Source organism: Argiope bruennichi, chromosome 3, assembly GCF_947563725.1.
Source record: "Argiope bruennichi chromosome 3, qqArgBrue1.1, whole genome shotgun sequence".
Taxonomy (NCBI): Eukaryota; Metazoa; Arthropoda; class Arachnida; order Araneae; family Araneidae; genus Argiope; species Argiope bruennichi.
In genome coordinates, this window is record NC_079153.1 from 52,855,139 (window position 1) to 52,876,932 (window position 21,794).

At 27.8% G+C, this 21,794-nt stretch overlaps 1 protein-coding gene across 2 annotated transcripts in view; it reads left to right on the forward strand.

Annotated features, from left to right (window-relative positions):
- Window positions 1-21,794, forward strand: part of LOC129963640 (potassium voltage-gated channel subfamily B member 1-like) — a 58,248-nt gene that overhangs the window by 4,413 nt on the left and 32,041 nt on the right. For both annotated transcript variants that reach the window (XM_056078129.1, XM_056078130.1), the window contains exon 3: window positions 4,544-5,401. In XM_056078129.1, coding sequence (XP_055934104.1) covers window positions 4,544-5,401 — 858 coding nt within the window. The remainder of the gene's footprint in view (window positions 1-4,543; window positions 5,402-21,794) is intronic.

Sequence of the window (21,794 nt, forward strand, 5' to 3'; positions counted from 1 at the left end):
TTAATAAACCATATATGTCATGCTTATGTTGTTGTGGAAAATTGATCCCGCTGGCCTGCATTGCTTTATTTTGTTTAAAGAAGTGTATTTTGTTCAAATGTTTCACTTATTTTCCAGTAACATGCAACGTATCTTCTTCCACCAATGCCTTCAATGTCGTCATTTGATGTTGGTTGGAATGGGCAGAGAAACGACTGTTCTCACAGAAGCTTCAGATGTTACTGGCTTTGCATGTCTATTTCTCATGCACGAATCCTCAGATGGATAAGTGGCTCAACTAATCGTCGCTGTGGAAATTGCATGCAATTGTTGTTGATGGCTGTTGTATAAGATGTTTGTCTGCATCCGTGAGTCGTTGCACATGCTTTTTTTGTTATGTTTTTCAGTTATGCTATAAACTGCTATTACATGGTTTGCTGACATGAACATATAATTTGAATATCCATTGTGACAGTATTATAAACATTTTCAGCTTGAATAGCTTGATACTGTCTTAAAGCAAATGTGATATAAAAAATTAAATTACTTAAGTCAGTTCATTTCAACAAATAATTAGCACCTTTAGTTGATAATTACAGTTTCTCAATAACTATAATGTCATTGAACATCATTATGTTCATTCATTGTAATGTCCATTGAACTGATAGTAAGCAACCCTAAAAGAATTATTTTAACTTCTTTCCAGAAGTTTCCAACACATTTTCTGCTATTTTATTTTTAGATAAACTGTATATCAGTTGATTTAATTGCATCTGAAGAACTGAAGCATTTAATACAATATAGTTATTTAATTCTTTACATACATACTTAAACATTTAATCATAAGCATTCTCAGATTTATTTAAATAATTCCTATTATTATGTAATATGTTTACACATTACAGAAATGCATAATTTTCTCCTTCCATTACATTTGTGGCCGTTTGTTTTGAAATATCTCATCTACAGATGTTTTTCAACAATTTATTGTCTTTTTTCCCCAAAAAAAGTTTATTTGCAGAATCTGATTTTTTAGTTCTGCTTATCTTTCAAATTCAGAAATTTTCATAATTGTAATTAAAAATTGTTAATTACTTCTTCGGACATAATTTGCTATCTAGAATATTGTCTCATTCTAATTAATATCTCTCAAGTTTTAAACTTTCTTTAACCTGTAATATCAATTTCCTTGTTAAAAGGGAATAAAAATCACAAATATTAAATAAACTGATTTTAAATTTCTTTAACATTTGGCTATAAAAAATAAATAAAAAGACAGAATATTTACTGTGTTAAGTAAAATTCATTGATTTAAATTTATACAATTTTTCCCATAAACTTTTATTATTATGATGGCTTGGTGATAGAATCTTAGTCCTCAGTTTTAATATATCTTATGTATATGGGTTTAATGGATATTATATATACTAGAAATTAAAATTATAAGATCCATCCTCAATAGTCTTTTGTAATTTCTTGAAAGGGGCTGATGTAACAAATTAATCCAACAAAAATTTTGATATTTCAGTAATAATGACAAATTCAACAGTTTCAGAAGTAAATTTTCAACTAATGATTCAATGGTTGAAATACTCTCTTGTTTTACATTTGATTTCTCTACTCTAAGAAAGTTGTAAATTGTGCAAATTTATTCATATTAGATGAACTTTTTACATGCACATTCACATAATCTTGACCAAAATGTCTGATTATTTATGAATATGCACAAAAGATTTCAAATGTTCCAGATTAATGTATTTTCTAGAAAACTCTATCCTGCAATTTTATACATATGAGATTATATATTTTAGAAACTGATAATGTAAATGAAAATAATGTAATAAGAGTAGTACATTTACCATTACATTGAAGTAAAATAACCTGGCTTATTTCAATAAAATCATCTTTTTAAAAAAAAGTTACTTGTGGCAATAGCTATAACTTTATTTCGGTTGGTTAATTTATGCCATATCAGAATAAACGTATCTATTTTAGATTAATGCACTTTTTTCTTATTACTTTTTAAAAATTCTTTTCATTTTTAAATAAAATTTTAATGGATTTAACATATTAAAAGATTAAGAATACATCAATAGTTAGAATTTGCTTTGGTTCAATTATTTGCTCTAAACTATGAAGAAACCAATTCCAATTAAATTTAAGGCAATCTAATTTCTAATTGGTTCTTAGAAATTAATAACAAACTTTTAAGTTTATTCTTTTAAACATGCATGCAACTTATATTTTGTGTTTGCTATTTTAATTTGTAATATTATGTAAAAATAATATTTATTTCAGCTGTTTAGAATATTGATTATAAATAATTTACTCTAAAATGGATCTTCATTGTCTTTAAATATAACTTAATTTTAATATAATTGTAGCTATAGATAGATTTGAAATTTTGAATAATGTATTTGATTGCATCTATAGATAATATTAATATCTGTTTTCTAAAGAGCTATATATATAATTGTTAAACATTGGAAGCATTTAATTTCTTTTTTTAATTACAAAAAGACAAGCTATAAAATTTTGTTAGATTTATGTCTTTAAAAAGAAAAAAGAAAAATTTGCTTTGATTGTATAAAAGAACACATTTGCAATTTTTAAAATTAAGGATCTTATCTTGTTTTATGATTAAGTTTTATTTCAAATGAAAGGCTTATTTTTGATTGAAAAGGGAAATGAGGAAGATTTTATTCAACAAATTTTCAGAATAGAATTTATTTTTCTGTTTCTAATCATGATATAGATATTTATTTTGGAAATGAAATTTTAAATAAAAATATTAAAATAGCTACACAATTTTTACTTCAGAATTTTTTTTCTCCTTAAAATATATTTTGTTTCCTTTAAAAAATTGTATTCCAAAGCAGTATTATGTTTAAAATTTTAAATTAGATAATTTGAATAAAATAATGAAAGTCTTTTTTTTTTTTCAATTCATTTAACTGCTATATGATCTACTAATTTACTAATGCACATCACTTTCTGAATACATCAAGTAAAGTTCAAGTTGTTTCTTTCAATTATCATTTGAAGCTATTGATCCAGCAAAAACAATTAGTCTTGGTCAAAATGATTAACAGACATTCTCTCCCCCCCCCTCCCTCAATTTATCCTTGATAACAACTCACTTTACAATCTGCACTCTTCATTTGCATTATAGGCAAACCCACCAATTCAAACTTACATACTTAGCTGAAATAGTATTTAGAAGGTTAAATAAGCTGTCTCATTTTCAGAGAAAAATTTTCATATTTCTTTGAGAGATTGTTTGTAATCGCATAAACAAAATATCTTGATTTTTTTCAAATTTTAGAGTTATATTATTTTGGAACTGACAGCATATCAATGTATTTCCTAAATACAATTACGATCAACACTGTTTGTTCTTATTGGCTACACTTAGTGCAAACCATGGTTTCTTCTTCAGTTTAGGCAGATTAAAATGTTCCAGTATTTTTAATCCCATTTCTAAATGTTCAAAAGTGAAACCATCGACAATTTATAAATCTGACTTTCAGTGAATTAAGAAAGAAATGAGTATCTGTTTCATATTTTTTCCTTTTTCATTATAGAAAAGAATGCATGTATAGCCAATAAAAGATGAAAGATGGTTCTAGATCTAAACAAATGAAGACTGTTTTTCTGAAATACAGAAACATACTCACTTTCATTTAAAATTAATAATTTTTCTTCAAAATGTTTCATCATGTTAGAGATAGTATGCCAAGAGAATAATTAGCTTTAAAATTTGCTATATATTATAAATGGTAATTAAAATTTACTTCTTATTTACTTATTACTTAATGCTGTTTATGTATACTCGGGCATAACTTTACTCTTTACAATCCCTGTTGGATAAATGAACAGATTTCACTTTTTCATTTAATATTATATACATTTAAAATAATTAAATCTTTCAGTTTAATTATAATCAAATTATAAAAAAGAAATCTTTTCTGAAAGAAGAGTATTATTTTATTATTAACTAGTTTGCTTTTGCATGTATTTCAAATAATGTCACTGATTGTTGTAAGCAATGGTCATTAATTGGGTGTGTGATATTTTTGGAACAGTTGGGATACATCAGCAAATACCCTGTACATTTGTTGAAGATATTAATGTAAATTGTTGAAAGAAAAATTAATTAAGAAACAACATTGGCTGTATTTAAAATTTTTAAATTTGGTAACAAAAAACAAATTAAATTAATATTTACAGTTATTAATTTCACTCAAACTAACATAGATATGTTAATGAGAAATCATGTGATGTCATATTTCATATTGTCAAACAGAAAATAAAGTCAGCTAACCATGTGATATGCATGTTTTAACCTGATATAAGCTTATTGCTCTGTTTTATTTTGAACTGCTTATGTTTCCCCATTAGCATTTATTATTTGAACATTTTAATATTTTTATTTTTCAAGCTGTTCACAGTGGTCCAAGAAGCCATTCTGATTACCGTATATTAAACAGTTTTACATTTTGCATTTATTTTTAGACCCCCAATCCCTGCTCAGACTATATTCTTAATGAATATGTTTTTCTAGGTTGTAGCAGTTCTCTCCATTCTATTCATTGTATTATCGACAATCGGACTTACTTTAGGCACCTTACCGGCTCTACAAGAAAAAGACAAAGACGGACATGTAGAGGACAACCACAAACTTGCTGTAGTTGAAGCAGTTTGTATTACATGGTTCACACTTGAATATGTCTTACGTTTCCTGTCATCTCCAAATAAATGGAAGTTCTTCAAAGGAGGCCTTAATATCATCGACCTCTTAGCAATTTTGCCCTATTTTGTGGCATTTCTTATTGAATCAAACAAGCAGACAGATCAGTTTCAGGATGTGAGGAGGGTGGTGCAGATATTCAGAATCATGCGGATACTCCGCATACTGAAGTTAGCAAGGCATTCCACCGGCCTTCAAAGTTTGGGTTTTACACTAAAGAACAGCTATAAAGAGCTGGGCTTGCTGATGCTTTTCCTAGCCATTGGAGTCATGATTTTTTCAAGTCTTGCATATTTTGCTGAGAAAGACGAGAAGGAGACTAAGTTTACCAGCATTCCTGAAACATTTTGGTGGGCAAGTATCACAATGACAACAGTCGGCTACGGTGATATTTACCCTACCACTCCTCTAGGGAAACTAGTTGGTAGCATCTGCTGCGTCTGCGGTGTGCTGGTCATTGCTCTGCCCATTCCAATCATTGTCAACAATTTTGCAGAATTTTATCAGAATCAGATGCGGCGTGATAAAGCCCTTAAGAGGAAAGAAGCTCTTGACCGTGCACGCAAAGAAGGCAGCATTGTGTCTTTCCATCGAGTTAATCTACGAGATGCATTTGCTAAGAGCATGGATTTCATAGATGTTCTGGTTGACAGTGGCCATAATGAGAGTCAGGTGACTATTAGACTTGTTTTATTCACACAAACATGTCCATAGCTGAATTTTAAAATATTTTAACTCTATATGATTGAAAAATTTGATTTTTTTAAAGATTCATATGAAATTAAATATCCTTCAAGCCATTTCTGAAACTATAAATATAATATTGCCTTAGATAAAAGATCATTCTTTTTTATCTGATGCCTGCATTAAAATTTATTTTTATTTTTGTGGAAAATGCAGCAGAGTATTTTATTAAATGACTAAACCTTAAAGAATTCATTGATAGAAAATTTATATTTTTCATAAAATGTTTTTTAAAAGAGAAATCAAAACCGAATGCAATTTATTTAATGCATTTTAAAATTATTATTACACAAATATTTGCATGAGAGAACTGAAAACATGCAATATAAGAAATTATTGCATTATTTGTAAAGTCTATATTTCTAATGACTTAAAATTTTGATAAAACTTGAAATAAGTAACTTAATCTTTTTTTTTTTTTTTTTTTCTTTTCTTTTCTTTTTTTTTTTTTTTTTAAGAAAACACATTTTATTGTTAGGTTTGTCGATTTGTTTACAATGAGAACATTTAATGGCGGTCTGGCTGAAATAATTTAAAAAAATTATCTTATAAATAATGTTTAAAAAAATCAATTCTTTGCTATATTTAAAATATTTTGAAGAAAACAATAATTGAAATCTGCAAAAGTCATACTGCAGGAACGACATTAGTAAAAAGTATTTAAAAAATGTGATATATGGGGTATTTATAATTATTATTTTTGATATTTATTCCTTTGATTATATTTAAAACTTTTGGACTACTTTTTTTTATCTGCTTATACTGCTCCACATACTTTTTTATTTTAATATTTTTTTTCTCAACAATATTTAATATGTTACTATGCATGAGTAGTTTTTACTCAGCTAGTGATATTTAAAGTGGATAGAATTATTAATATTTTCTGAATTCATATTTCCTTCCGTTCATTCATAAAATTATGCAGTTGTAGAAATTGCAGAATATTAAAATTTAAATCCAATGATTGGAATGGCAATTATTTTGAAGATCTCTATTTATGTTGCATATATGCTGCCGAAATTTCATGTTTATTTGCTTCTTTTAACCAAATTCCCCTCAAATTGATAGAATAAAAAGAATATTCCCTTCAGTTAATTAGTTTCTCTATAATGTTTTGGTGATTTAATGCTTTTAATTCTTAATCATATGTTAAATCTGTAATTTTCTGGGCCTAAAAATATGCATCAGAGGTTTTTTTTTTTTTTTTTTTTTTTTACACATTATTAAGGATTTACATATGTGTTTGTTTGATATCATTTTTGTTAGAATGTAATTCTGTTTGAATTCCAAAATTTGGTGAATGGAATTCTTGAAATTTCAAAAAGGAGTGATGAAAGTATGGTCTTAATTTAATTTTTTTCTCTTGTTTTTTATTTATACTCAGCAACTGTAAATATTTGTGGAACATTTCTTTTTATTTAATTTGGCTTCATATTTTCAATTTTTCCAAATGTATCAATAAAACGATGCAATGTAAATCTTTCTTCGTAATTTTTATGATAAATTGATACAATATAATATATAATTTATAATTTTTGCCATTGCTAATTTAATTTGCTTTGAAAATTCTTTACAAATATATTGTATTTATTTTCTAGAAATTTATTATTTATAACTTTTAAAAATCTTACTTAAGGTTTTTTTTTTTTTTTTTTTTTTTACTGCTAGATATTTTTAAAAGAATGAAAAATTCTTATAACTCTAATTCAAAAACTAATTTATTCTATGCCAACTATATTATAATAAACATTTTCATTTTCTGCTCATTTGCAGTGTAAATTTTAAACTCCAGAATGGAGTAGATGAAAATGAATATATATTCAGTTTTTTCTACTCCATATAATTTTATAACAGGAAAAATAATTTTTTTATTTCCATGAATATTATTTTCATCACTTTAAAAAAAATGCTCTGAAATTCAACAAAATTTTCAGAAATAGATTCATATATCTGAAATGTCTTATTGTACAATTTAAAATAAAGTATTATTTTGTGTACATTTTTTTCACAAGTCAAGAAAGAATTTTTTTATTTTTTTATTTCCATGAATTATGTTTTTAATTTCTCAATAGTTAAATGCTACAGATTTTAAATTTGATATCTGATAATATAAATTTTGGTATTTGATTTCAATTTCTGATCAAATTCGGTATTTCATTTCTTTCAATGAATGATACTTTTAGGTTTATGTACTTTGCTTGATTAATTTTTAAAGCTTTTTGTTTTTCAAGAAATACATTTTTAGTAGTTAAGGGTTGGCTTTTAGTTCATATTTGCTGTTTAATATTCAAAACAAATTTCATCATTTGCAAAAAAAATCTTAATTTTCTGATATCCAGTATATTTGCAAAGACAGAAAATTAACAAAATTGTTTTCATGCGACAGGTTTACCAGAAGCATTAAAACATGATTTCTTTCCAGTATGAGATATTTTGCACTGAAAATTAGAAATAAAATTCACATTTTTAGTCTTTTAAGATTACAATCTCTTTTAATTGCTTAATTTTGTGAAGAAACTGGTCTCCCCCTCCCCTCCTCCCTTCATTTAAAGACCATCTAAATTTTAAACATTAAAGACCATTCCATCTAAAATTTGTTAAATATTTTAGTATGTATAATTAAAAAAAATTGTTCAAAGTGGAAATAAATAATTTTTGTAGAATAATTATTGTATCCAGTTATATTATAAAAATTGAGCCATACATTTATTACACACTTTTAACTAATGTTATATATTATCTGATTAAATGATAATATATGTTGGCACCTTTACATATCTAAAGCTAAATTATGAATAAAAGAAGGGGAAAATTTTGATCATATTTTTTTGTGAATTTATTTAAAAGAAAATAATCCATATTTTATTACTTTTATATCTCCCAGGCTACTGAATAAATTTGTTAAATAAAAGCATGGTTTGATATGTGTCAAAATTTTCTAAAAATCTCTGTTAAAGCTTTATTTTTCTAAATTTAGACATAATTTGTTTGCAACAAATACAAATTTCTGTTGGTACATTGCCATTCATTTTCATTACATTGTAAGACTAACTGACTCATAATATATTGGGATATTTTTTTGAATTAATATTTATTGATCTTAAATTAATTCTCTCTCTCTTTCTCTCTCTCTCTCTCTCTCTCTCTCTATATATATATATATATATATATATATATAGTAAAATATGCCCTTACATTTGTATCCAAAAATATTTTCTTTTAAAAAGTTGTTGTTATAACATCATTATTATTTTTTTTTCTCTTTTACCAATCATCTATTTAATATCTAAAATTTAATGAAGTAGTTAGTAATACATCTTGTGACACTTGTGATTTCTTCACACAGTTAGCAACAAAATTAATTTTTTAATAATTTGTAAATCATCAAATTTAATGAACCCAGCAACAAAAACTAAACTAAACTTTCAGTTATCTGTTATTATCATTGACATAATCATGAACTCTCTCTGGCTTTATGCTTTTTCCATACAGTTATCATTATCTATTTGCATTTTATTGATATTTCACGTCACCATTTTATATCTGTATTGTTGTTTGTATTTGGTCTCCTTTCTTAACAAAGATGTTTCTACATGACGTACAAACTCTCTACCCCACAGGGAATTTTCAGAATAATTTATTTATTGTTAAATGAATTATTTTTATTTCTAAATATGATATCTTTGTGAAAAATAGGGTTGATTGCTAAAATCTAGAAAAAGGATAACTATTTTATTTACAAAATTTATCGAACTAACATATTTTAAAATACTTTAAAGAATGAAAGATATTGGGATGAAAGAAGTAAAAGTAGTTGACTCCAACCAAAAAAAAAAAAAAAAAAAAAAAAAAAAAAACCGAATGCGTACTATTTAATTGGCTTGATTGATAGAGCTAACTCATCACAAGTTTCAGAAAAAGGGCTGAATTGCATCATATGTGATAATTTGTGGAATTGTATTATTTCTGCATACTATTTTAAAATATGGACTGCATTAAATAATAGAACAGTAAAAATAGACATATCACTACTTATTAAAAGAAATTGTGTTAATGTTCTACAAGACAGATCATTAGACCTAGAGCCAACAAATCTGGTATACTTTAGAAGGTAAAAATGTATGCCACAAAACAGCTGCCAGGTTTAATGTGCTTAATGTCTGTCACAATTTGATGCTTAAAATTATTTTGTTGGTTTAATTAAGAACATCGGATTCCGTATAAGGAATTTAATTAATCACCAACAGTGTTTCCGGCGAACCACTTTGTCTTCAAAGACAGCTAGTTGATAAATATTTGTTGTAATCTTAGTAGATTTCTTCTCTTTCTTTTTATGAAATTTATGACAGACTATGTATTTGAATTTGTTCACTTTTTGATGGCCAGTTTTCCAATTAAAATTGCTTAATGTAATTTTAATTAAATTTCAGTTCGTAGCTCCTTCAGTGAGGTATTTAAAAATTCGCATGGTAACATTTATCACAAACTATTTTGTGTATATTCAACTATTTTAGAAGTCTTGTATCCATCTACTCATTTATCTTGCGCCTGAAATATCTCTGAGATGCATATTCCAGTCCTCTAAAATATATTTGTACCAAATCTGAAAAGACTATCCTGTATATAATCAAAAGACAGACATATACATTTCCTTTTATTTATGGCTGCTTCTTCAGAATATAAATTCTTATCGCATTTCAATTAAATTTATATATAGCTTCTTATGGCTTTCTTAATCTAGATATTTTTAACTTCAAATTAGATGTAGTGTTTTAGAAACTGGGTTAAGTATTTCAGCTTTCTAAACCTTGAAGTAAACATGAAAATGATTGAAACTTCATTAATCCAGAAGTGAGTTAATTGAACGAACCAGCATGATTGAAAATTATTGAATACTAAATATAATCATCCTGCATATTGTATATATTTCTTAATTTAATCAATATCTGAGAGGACTTTGCTTATAATTCCCTCAAAAAGAGTAAGGAAATGAAGTAAAAAGAAACAAAAATTCTTTAAAACATTACCAAATATTAAGAATAAAATTAGTAGTATAGTCATTCTTTAGTTAACAAAACACTGTTTTTAGGTTAACCCTTTTTTCATAAGTTTTATGATGCAAAAATTATTCAAATCTTTAGCCCTAAAGCTGCCAAATTTGATTTTTATTTACAGCTTGTGTAGTAAGTACTTCGGTATAGGTGAATAATTTGAAAAAAAAAATCAAACTTTTAATTAATTAAAATTTTATTAGAGTCTGGGCATTTCTTTAATAACGTGAGCATATTATCATACCAAAATCAGTATAGCCATACATGTTATTACACCCTTTCAAAATTAATGTGTGTGTGTGTGTGTGTGTGTAATGATATTTTAAACTCTTAATTTAATTCAAATTAATTTCCAAAACTTTATCTTAATTTAGCCTGTAGTAAAATATTCTCTTATTTCATGATCCAATTCCACTTTCGGTTTAATGAATTCCTCTGTAAAACTACTGCGCCAACAGTATTACATATTAAATGAAAGTGATACTTCATTTGATACTTTTGCCCTTATCAAAGGTCATCATATGTATTCCAACCGCACGTGGCCGGAAATCCTTTGTGATATCAAATATGATCATTTGATCGGCCATTGAAATTGAAATTTGATGACCATTATATGATCATTTGTTCGGCCCTTTTTCCCCTTTTTGCTCTTCTTTACTTCTGCTTTGTTTCACGCTGCGTCTTCTTGTAAATAATCATGTTTGCCTCCCGAAAGAGAATAAAGCAAAGGTAAAAATACCAAGTCTCTTCACTGCTTCGAACCTGCATTCTGCTTCAACAAAATAATGTCAGTGATTTATTAATACAACAATAAATTCAGTAATATCGATTTTAAAATAAGTGAAATAAATTGTTTGAGAATATGCTTAAAATATTTTTTTTAATATGATTAAAAACAGAAATTTGATTTACATGTTAAAAAATTGGTATCATTGAATATATATATATATTATTTTAAAGATAATGCAAAAATCATTTTTGTAATATAGTATTTTCAAATGATATCGCAAAAAAAAACCCGCCAAAATTTCGCTTTAATTTTTAATTAATTAAAATTCTAGATTAAAATTTCAAAAAAATCGCTCCTAGATGCCTAGCTATGAGTCAAATGATCTAGCCTTTCGAGCGCCAGCATACACATACACAGAAAGAGAGAGAGACATACACATTCATCTTTATTATAAGTAAAGATAATAGGTATAGATTATATGTGCGGGCTTTTAAACTCCAATTTCCCCTACAAGTGTTTCAAATTTTTATTTTATTTATTTATTGTTATATTTAGCAACTTTTTATTTAAATTAAATCTTCTAATATATAAAATTCTCGTGTCACAGTTTCGTTGCCATACTCCTCCGAAACGGCTTGACCGATTTTGATGAAATTTTTTGTGCTTATCCGGTATCTATGAGAATCGGCCAACATCTATTTTTCATCCCCCTAAATGTTAGGGGTAGTCAATTATTAATTAAAAACTAACTTTCCCGCCAAAAAAATCTTTCATTTTCCCCACCGCCAACTTTTCCGCCAAAAAAATCTTCAATTTTCCCCAACGCCAAATGATTTAGGCTTTAGTTCTTTTTTTCTCCCAACAGTAATGAGGCTAGGGTTAAGATTTTTCGGCGGATTATTTCAAACGATTCTGTTTATTTTCTTAATGTTTTATGCATTTAAAATTAAACATTGTTAATTAATCCATGTTTCAGATTCATTCTGAAGTACTTTTGAATTAAAATAGCACAGAATAAAGGAAATTAAAAATGTCTAATCTTCATAGCGTTACCCCAACTGGCGTAGAAAAATTCACGCATTTGCGTTACGTAAAAGGCGAAGAAAATTCACGCATGCGCACTGTGTTCTGATCGTTGGCATGGCAACCATTATCAACGGACGATTTAAATTACTTTTAGGTTAGTTGTATGCTTTTGTAAGTAAATTGTATTTATGTTATATATTTTTTGTATATGCTTATAGTTTTAAGTACATCGTTTTTTAAGTAGTTTTTTTTAACCTGTTTACAATGATTTAAATTATTTTTAGGTTCGTTGCATGCTTTTGTAATTAAATTGTATTTATGTTAGTTATATATATATTTTTTATATATGCTTATAGTTTTAAGTACGTCGTTTTTTAAGTAGTTTTTTTTAACCTGTTTTCAATGATTTAAATTATTTTTAGGTTAGTTGCATGCTTTTGTAATTAAATTGTATTTATGTTAGTTATATATATTTTTTATATATGCTTATAGTTTTAAGTACATCGTTTTTAAGTAGTTTTTTTAAACCTGTTTTCGACAGATTATTTTAAACGATTCATTTTATTTTCTGAGTGTTTGATGCATTTAAAATGAAACATTGTTAATGAATCGATCCATTCATGATGAATCTGAGAAAATTTTGTTGACAAATTCTTGAGATATTACATAAATTAAGAAAGATATTCTTTAGTGCCCATAAAGTTTAAACGCTCAGTGACTCTATTATCAGTAATCATATTATTAAAAAAATGCTTTGTTTCAGTAAAAAATATTGTTATATTAATTGCAGATTAATCCTTTACACTTTAATTTAAAGCATAAATTCTACGAGGGGTAACAGAAAATTAGAGAGATACATATCACGTTATGACTGAAGGCCTTTATAATATTATGAGTGAATTATATGACTATCAAAATTTGAAGTTTTAAAATATTTTGCTGAAGAATAAAATATTTTGCTGAAGAAGTTAGAATTGCATAAAATATTTAATTATTAAAATTTTAACGAACACTAAGATTGGCGAACCGGCTGGTCGCCAAAGGCGGCTAGTAATAATAATAAATTCTTTGAAAATCGTGAATCTTATCTCCGAATAATATTGCCTTTTGCTTTTGAAAACCGAATGCAATATTTCTACAAAAGTTAGAAATTAAAAGATTTTTTTCTCTCTCTCTCTTTTAGCCGTTCTGAATAGCCAATTTGATATTCAAAATTACTGTTCTGTTTGAGGTTGCCAAATACTAGTCCATCTCTTAATGAGAAGAATCAGAAAGTGGCTGTATGTTCTTTATGATTTTATTTTTTTTAATTATTTGTAATATTATTGCAAAAAAACACTGCTCTTTACTAAGTATAATTATCATTCTTAAATTAAGTAAGATTTCTTACAGAAAGATTACTTGTGATGACACAAAAGGAAAATTTCTGAAAGTCTTCTCAGATCATGATCCCTAGAACCCAAAACCATCCGCCATTCAAAAGTTTTGTGTGTGTAACGCTTTTCCCATGTTTTGCTATGATAAGATAACTTGAATAATTTTGACTGGGTTTTAATCTTCCTGGAATATATTGCAAAGACAGAAAAAATCCGGTAGGAATTCATAGATAAACCATTTAGCTCAAAGGGAGTGGAAACGATGGAGGGATGAAATTTTCATTTCCCCATAACTTCTTCACGATTGAAGTTTTTTTTAAAAAAAAAGGAATCGCATTAAGCGAATTAATTTTCCCTTAAGACTAAGAACTTATTGCATTAAAAGTTTTTGTATAGCTGTAATTGTTTAGAAATTAATGCCTGAGAAGTGATTTTAAGTCCTTAACATCGGCTATTTTTAACATGATCTGTATTGCCATGTTGGAATAAATATGTTACGGCCAAAGCCCGAAATCGGCCAATTCGCGAACTGGCCAACGTTGCTGTAAACTTACCGGCCAATGTCCGATCTTTCCTTGATTTCGGGCTTTGGCTGGCCAATTCGCGAAGTGGCTTGGGACGATCGGCCAAAGTAGGAAGAAAGGAATCAAGAGCAGACTGTTTTACACACTGTTAAAAATGAAGTATTTAAAAATGAGTACTTCTGTGTACTGTTTCTTTTTTAAGTAAAATTGTTTCAGAAACGAGTTCAAATATAAATGACACCTCTGAGTTAAAAATAAGCTTATAATATATAAAAATATGATCTTGTGTTATTCTGTTCTCATATTAAAGCCATAATAGAAATTATTCAGTGAACGTATATGCTGTAACAACGTGATAGCGTGAAGATTAAATTTGCGCCCATCAAAATGAATGAATTATATCTTGAGCAAAAGCGTTGCGTATCGTGTATGAATATAAAGGCAAATTGAGTACTCAGTTTTCAATTACCTTTAAGGGTGATCCTTAGTCTTTTTCTGCTGCATGGATCTAATGTTAAAGATCCCAGATCACATTGTCTCCCGAAATATAGTTTCAAAAATATGAAATTTTTTGCAAAGACAAATAGCAAATATAAGGGCCAATTAAAGCAAATATGAAGGAAATATAGTTTTGTTATTAATATCATTTAAAGACATTTCTTTGTTGGCACCATTTGTCGAATTTCACCTACAACATGACCTTATTTATATTTTATACATAAATGTCATTATATTTATTTACCACTAGCCGCTTTTGGCGACCAGCCGGTTCACCAGTATTAATGATCGCTAAAATTTTCAATTAATGTTACTTGTTCACTTTGTAGCTTTTTCTGAGCTTCATATTTTGGTAATTATATGATTCAGTCATACTTTTATGTAGGCCTTAAACAGTTCTGTTCATTGTACTACTTTCTCTAATGTTCTGTCAGTATCCATAAAATTTCTACTTTAAATTAAAGTGGAAATGTTCAATCAATATAAAAGCTTTTTATATTGAAGCTAACCATGTCTTTTTTTAAATATGAAAATTGAAATCAGAGCCGTTTGTCAGTGAAATTATATGTGCATTACAGAATAATTTATATAATATCTTAAAGAATTATTCAACAAAAGTTTCTCTTATTCATCGTAAAATTAATTTTTTACTTTCAAAAGATTTAAATGATGCAAATAAAAATATTTTATTTTATTTCAGTCAATAAATAAACTTATGGAAAAATTACGAATTTTAAATTTTACACAGTCCTTTGGTCCCAAGGAATCATATTCTGCGAAATACTCTTGACACTTCAACTTTTAAATAAATAAATAAACGTCCCTATTTTCTGCGATGAATCTGACCGATTTATGAAGTTTTTATGCATCAATTTTAGAACAATCAACATTTTCATAATCACAGGCCAGTCACTGTCAAGAATGTTTGGCAGAAGATAAGCGTATCTTCATTGAAACAGTCGGTAAAGTAGTCTAAAATAGCCAGTTTTTATAGAAGAGTGATATTGAAATTTCATAAATTAGTCAGTTTTAATGATTGATTTAGTTGGTCGGAGTTCAACATTTTTTATTTAAAATATTGGTCTCTCAAGAATATTTTGTTAAATATGATTCTAAGGGCAAAGAACCTATGTAAAAATTTAAAATTCCTGATTCATCGGAGTATTTATTGACTAAAAGTTATATTAAATATAATTTAGTTCCTTTAGACCATTTTGTTTGCAAATGTATGCCCCAAATTAGCTGTTGGTCGCTAATTAGAAAGATTATAAGTATATTAAACTATGTTTGCCTTAAATTAAATTGTTTCATTGAATTAATAATATAGGTATTGTCAAAGCTCATAGAAAACTTTTCCTCCTTTTACTTTTCAGAAAATATCATTTTTTTTTTTTTTTTTTTTTTTTTTTTTTTTTCATTTTATACAGACACCTGCCGAAAGTTACAATTTTATTTATTAAATTTGCAATAACAATTTATTTTTTTTTTATGTAAATTTCTATCAATGGATGGCAACACGTTGATAAAAGCTTTTTTTTTTAATTTGACGTAATACTGCAGAATAAATTTCATTTTCATATTATTAAAAAATATGGTTAAAATATTTCTTTAAAAATTCATTACAAATCTAAGCATAATTTATAAATTAAAACATTGTTATCATTAAAAAGATAATTTTTTTAGCTTTAATTTGATGCAAAAATCGATTTTGTGCTGTATTATTTTCTGGTTATAGCGACAAAACGCCGAAATTACGCTTAGTTTTTATTTAAAATTCTTATTAAAAATTTTAAAAAATCGCTCCACGGTGCACATTCCCGACCTCCAAGGTATATATATGCCAAATTTGATAACTGTATGTCGAACGGTTTGGACTGTAGACCGCCAACACGCACAACGCGCGTGCGCGCGCAAACACACACAAACACACATTGAACTTTATTTATAAGTATAAATTATGACATTGGCAAAGGATTCCCGGCCACTTCGCGAAATGGCCAGCCAAAGTAGAAAATACAATATTAATTGCAAGTATTTCGGGCTTTGGCCAAACCTCTTGGCCAGTTCGCGAATTGGCCGGCCAATTCGCGAACTTGTCGTACGTCGGGCTTTGGCCGTAACAAATACAAAAAACAAGCAAGAAACTTCTACGCTTACTTTCGTCCCTTAATTTGAAATCATTTAAATTCATGTGAATCCAAAGCTTCAAGAAAATTATTTAAATAAAAATAAAAGAGCTTTTTTGGAATATAGACGCTTTAAAAAATTGTAGAAGTTACGCCTGCTATATTGTTTTGAATGTGTTTGACAGTAATTATTTATTTATTGAAATGTGGCAATACAGATCATGTTAAATAATTATTTTTCACTAAATGATGAATTACGGAATATCAATAGTCATTATGTATGGTCGCTTCAGTGGACACTATTTCATTGTTTTTATTAAAAGACTGTAAGAACTTAGAAAATATTATCTTAGATGATAAGGGATCTACTTTTTCCTTCCAATTTACCGAGCAAGGCCAACCTTAGGAAATACGGGTCCCTATTGAAAATATTTTTCAGTCGTATCTGATTCCCAACCAACTTTCACTTAGAATATAAAATGAATTGGATGAAGTAAAGAATAATGTGCCCCCGAGTTTGTCGCCAATATGGCAACCCATCGGAACGCTCTTCTAGCAACCCTAATGCTGTTTTGTTTACTACTTTTTGCAATGGTTGAGTTGTACATGAACTACAACTATATTACGAAAAATGTTAAATTAAAAATATTAAAAAATATCGATTAAAGATTTTGATTTTGTTCTTTATTATAATTAAAAGTTTATTAAATAAAGAAAGTTAAGCTTATAAATAAAAGTTATTTTCTTCTCTTTCTTTCTTTTTTTATGTGAATACGAATAGAAAATATGTATTCTTTTGCAATTTTTAATTGTAGGTATGCGCTTTAAAAAATCGTCTGAATTCTTAATTTACGAAATCTTCTGCATTCTCACTTTAAAAGACAGCTGCAATGGAATTTTTAGCAGTTCTCGTAATTCTTTTGCTGTTCTAATGGTTGGTTCCCTTCGTAATTTGTTATGTTGGCAATTGTGCAAGAATGGATGTCGGGTAAATTGGATGGAAACAGTATTTCGAACCTGCAGAATGGATAAAGGGTGAATGAAATATATATATATATATATAACGAGTTGATGAAATTTGAAAAGGGTGCTTGTTTGAAATTTTATGGAGAATGGTTTGATATCGAACCGGCAGAATGGATGAAGGGTGAGTGGAATATTTTTTTTTACGAGTTCATGAAATTGGGAAAATGTTTGTTTGAAATTTTGTATGGAGAATGTTCCGATTACTTCTTTCTCCGTTCTTTCTTTTCTTTTGGTTATGTACTGTTCCTGTTATCCACACAGTCCTTATGTTCAATGTGCTAGCGAAGTTACTAAGTTCCCGCTGTTAGCAAAACCGTAGGATTTTTTTTTTTTTTGGTTTGGTTAAAAAAATTCTGTTCTGTAAAAAAAAAAAAACAATACTTATCAGTAAAAAGTCCTAATTATATGCCGGGAAATGGTAACCGTAACTGTTCCACGGAAATATTTGTTTATTTTGTCCGCAATCTATATTGGCGACTTGGCATTGTTGGCGCAGCAAGGGTCACACTAAAATTCACTTTTACCTATGAATTTAATTTTAAAAACTCTTTTAAAAAGCACTTTTTTTATTGAAAAAAGAAATAGAATTATTTGACTTAATTGTTTTTTACTTTTTAACCAATTTTTATCATATTCATTATGGAACCACAAAAGAGAAGGGGGGAAAAAATTCACCACTATCATGAAACTAAAATTTGAGTAAATCGATGTATCATTTCATAAGCAAATTCTAAAAAAAAAAAAAAAAATTGTATATAGTTATAGAGGATATAAATGTATGTGCAAATTAAATTATAAGGGGGGGGGGCAATCGTAATATTTCAAATTGCTATTAAGTACAAAAAATAATGAGGCTGTAAATATTTTTTCGAATTTCAATTAATCGACATTATATGTATTTCATTCATCGTTATTATATGTATGGCATTAAAAAAATTATTTTTTCCTCCAAATATTTGGAAAATCATCCGTTTTTTTTTTTATTTATTTATCATCAACATCCAACAGTAGTTTATATTTGTATATATTTACAGATTTATTAAAGCAAATCATGTTTTTGTAAGCAAAAAATGCAACAAAAAAAAAGCAATTCCAAATAATGGAAAGAGCGGAATTTGACTTATTTGAATCTGTCACAAAAACAATTAATCCGAAAATTTGAATTAAAAAAACCTTTTTTAAAAAAATGTAGCAAAAAAACCCAGCGGAGGTGGTTTGCCCAAAACTTTCTCATACTCTAATAAACTTGTCATACCAAAAAACGCTTTAAAACTATTGCCAACGTCTATTGGCATTGGTGAACAATAGTTACGAAATATTAAACTTGAATATTTAAAATAACATCGAGAATTCTTCAAAAAATTCTATAAATATGTAATGGTACACTGAACAAACCAAAGGGATTGTTTTTCCAAAACTTTCTCGTCCTTCTTTTGTATAAAATTGTGAACCTTGTATAAGAGCATGAATGGCTTGCATGGTATTGGCGAACAATACAGGATGTGATTGACTAAAAGTGAAAGAGAGAAAATAAACCATTCGGAGTGGTCGCCCCAAAACCCCTCTCCTGTACTCTCTAATAAATTTGTCATGCCAGAAAAAGCCTTCCATCGCATTGGCATACAATAGTTACGAATGTGATTTGACGTGAATTTAGCATTTTTACTGAATCTATCATGTCATCCTTGGCGATTTAATATCTGGCATGCGTTAATAATATCCAAAAATTGAATTTGTATTTTAGACACGTTTTTCTCTATTGATTGAAACCAAAATTTGACACAAAATTGCACTTGTAATCACAAAATCCCATAATAAATTTGTTATATTTAAGTCATTGCCTTTTTGAATAATGATCGCCTTTACAGGTTTCTGAAAGTACAGACCGACACAGTCAACCCGTTGTTAGATTTTTCTCAAAATTTGACTATAGTCTGTGTATTTTCTGTAGGCGGTTCAAGGTCACATTTTCTACTCGTAATTGGTTGTCTGGTACGCGGTAGAAAATGTGGCCTCGATTCGCCAACATCATAGTATAGTATGGTACAGTATAGTATGGTAAGTCTATGTATCGAATTTTATCTATCTAGCTTTCTTCGTTTTGTAATTAACGTGTTATATTTGAACAGATTTTATTTAAAATTTGACAGAAATCTGAACATTTGATGTAAACGCCATATGCCAAATTTCAATCTACCTAGCTTTCTTCGTTTTGTAATTAACATGTTATATTTGAACAGATTTTATTTAAAATTTGACAGAAATCTGAACATTTGATGTAAACGCCATATGCCAAATTTCAACCGTCTAGCTCAAATCGCTTTTGAGTAATCTTTGTCACAGACAGACTGAAGGACATTTTCTAAAAATGTGTTTTTCGAACTCTGGGAGGAAACGTGGAGATTCGTTTATTTTATTTCATATTATTAATGAATTAATTATTCAGATAATTTGTTTTCATAGGTGGAAATGACATATTTTTAGATTAGTGCTCCTGGAAACCGGATTAAATTGAATTGTAATTTTCTATAGCATCTCTGCTCATTTGAATTGGCAAGTTGCTATTATTTATTATTCACTTCACATGCTTTTCTTCAGTTGTTTCGAAAAAACTGAAAGCATTGAAAAAATCACCTGTGTTGCGTGTTTAATTAGAGCATTCGAACTCAATGATCCGCTTTATGAAAATTTAGCACTTTTTATTAATTTTAAACGTTAATAAAAATAAATGATTTAAATATTGATTTTGGAGTTACTTAAGGTACTCGATTCGGTGTTAGCAGTATGGATGTCTGAAACACGAAGTCGGAATCAGATATGATAAACGAAACAATTTTATATGAAACGTTTTATTATTAAAATATTTTAAGCGCAAATAATAATTATATAATTTTAATTTTTTGAATAACTTTTTATGCGTCTGTTCAAATAATGTAAATTATAATGATACTCAAAAGTGCCTTTTTTATGGCTCCAAAAAATGCAAGTACATTGTCTATGTCGGGTGGTCGCAAGTTGTGAGCCTCGAATTAATACTTGGTGAATCGCGTAAGGATCTTGAACATACAGTGTCACAAAAGTGATGGGACACTTGTCCTTTACAAAAGGAAACTGTAATAAAATAAATAAATAAACATGTACAAATTTTTTATGGGTGTGTTTCATACTTAAATTTAGTAACAATTATTACATAACATACGTTTTGTCAAAATATTAATTTAATAAAAATACAATTGTTTAGAACAGAGCAAAAAATAGCTCACATAAGTGATGGGACACCATTAGATATGCAACAAAAATCGTCTGAAATAAGCAATACAAATATTTTTGGTGGTTTTATTTTTACTCAAAAGCAATTGGCAATAATTTATAAAATCGTCTGCAGTATTTTTCTCCAGTTTGTTTTGGAATTTTTGTGGTTTTTAGCTCTGTGCAGCCATGAATGCTAAACGAAAAGAAACTTCACCTGAAATTCGAAAATTAGTTATTAATTTGCATATTGAACGTGGAAAATCTATTAGAAAAACAGCTGAAACAGTTAACTTGAGTCATTCAATAGTTTTCAATATCATTAAACGATATAAAAGGAATCATATTATTCAGGATAAAAGAAGACTTGGCCGACCATCAAAGCTATCCAATGGAATAAAGCGAATTATCGTTCGAAATATTAAAAAAAATCCAAGAAAGAGTGCTCCTAAATTTGCTGCTGATTTACAAGCATTATATGGAATAATTGTTAATCCTGAGACTATTAGAAGAGTAATTCGATCTGCTGGATATCACGGTAGAGTAGCCAGGAAAAAATTCTTCGTAAGTGAAAAGAATCGAAAACTCATACTAGCTTTCGCAAAATCCAACATAAATAAGAATTCTGATTACTGGAATAAAGTTATATTTGCTGATGAGAGTAAATTTAATATATTTGGTTCTGACGGTAGAATCTTGGTGTGGAGAAAACCCA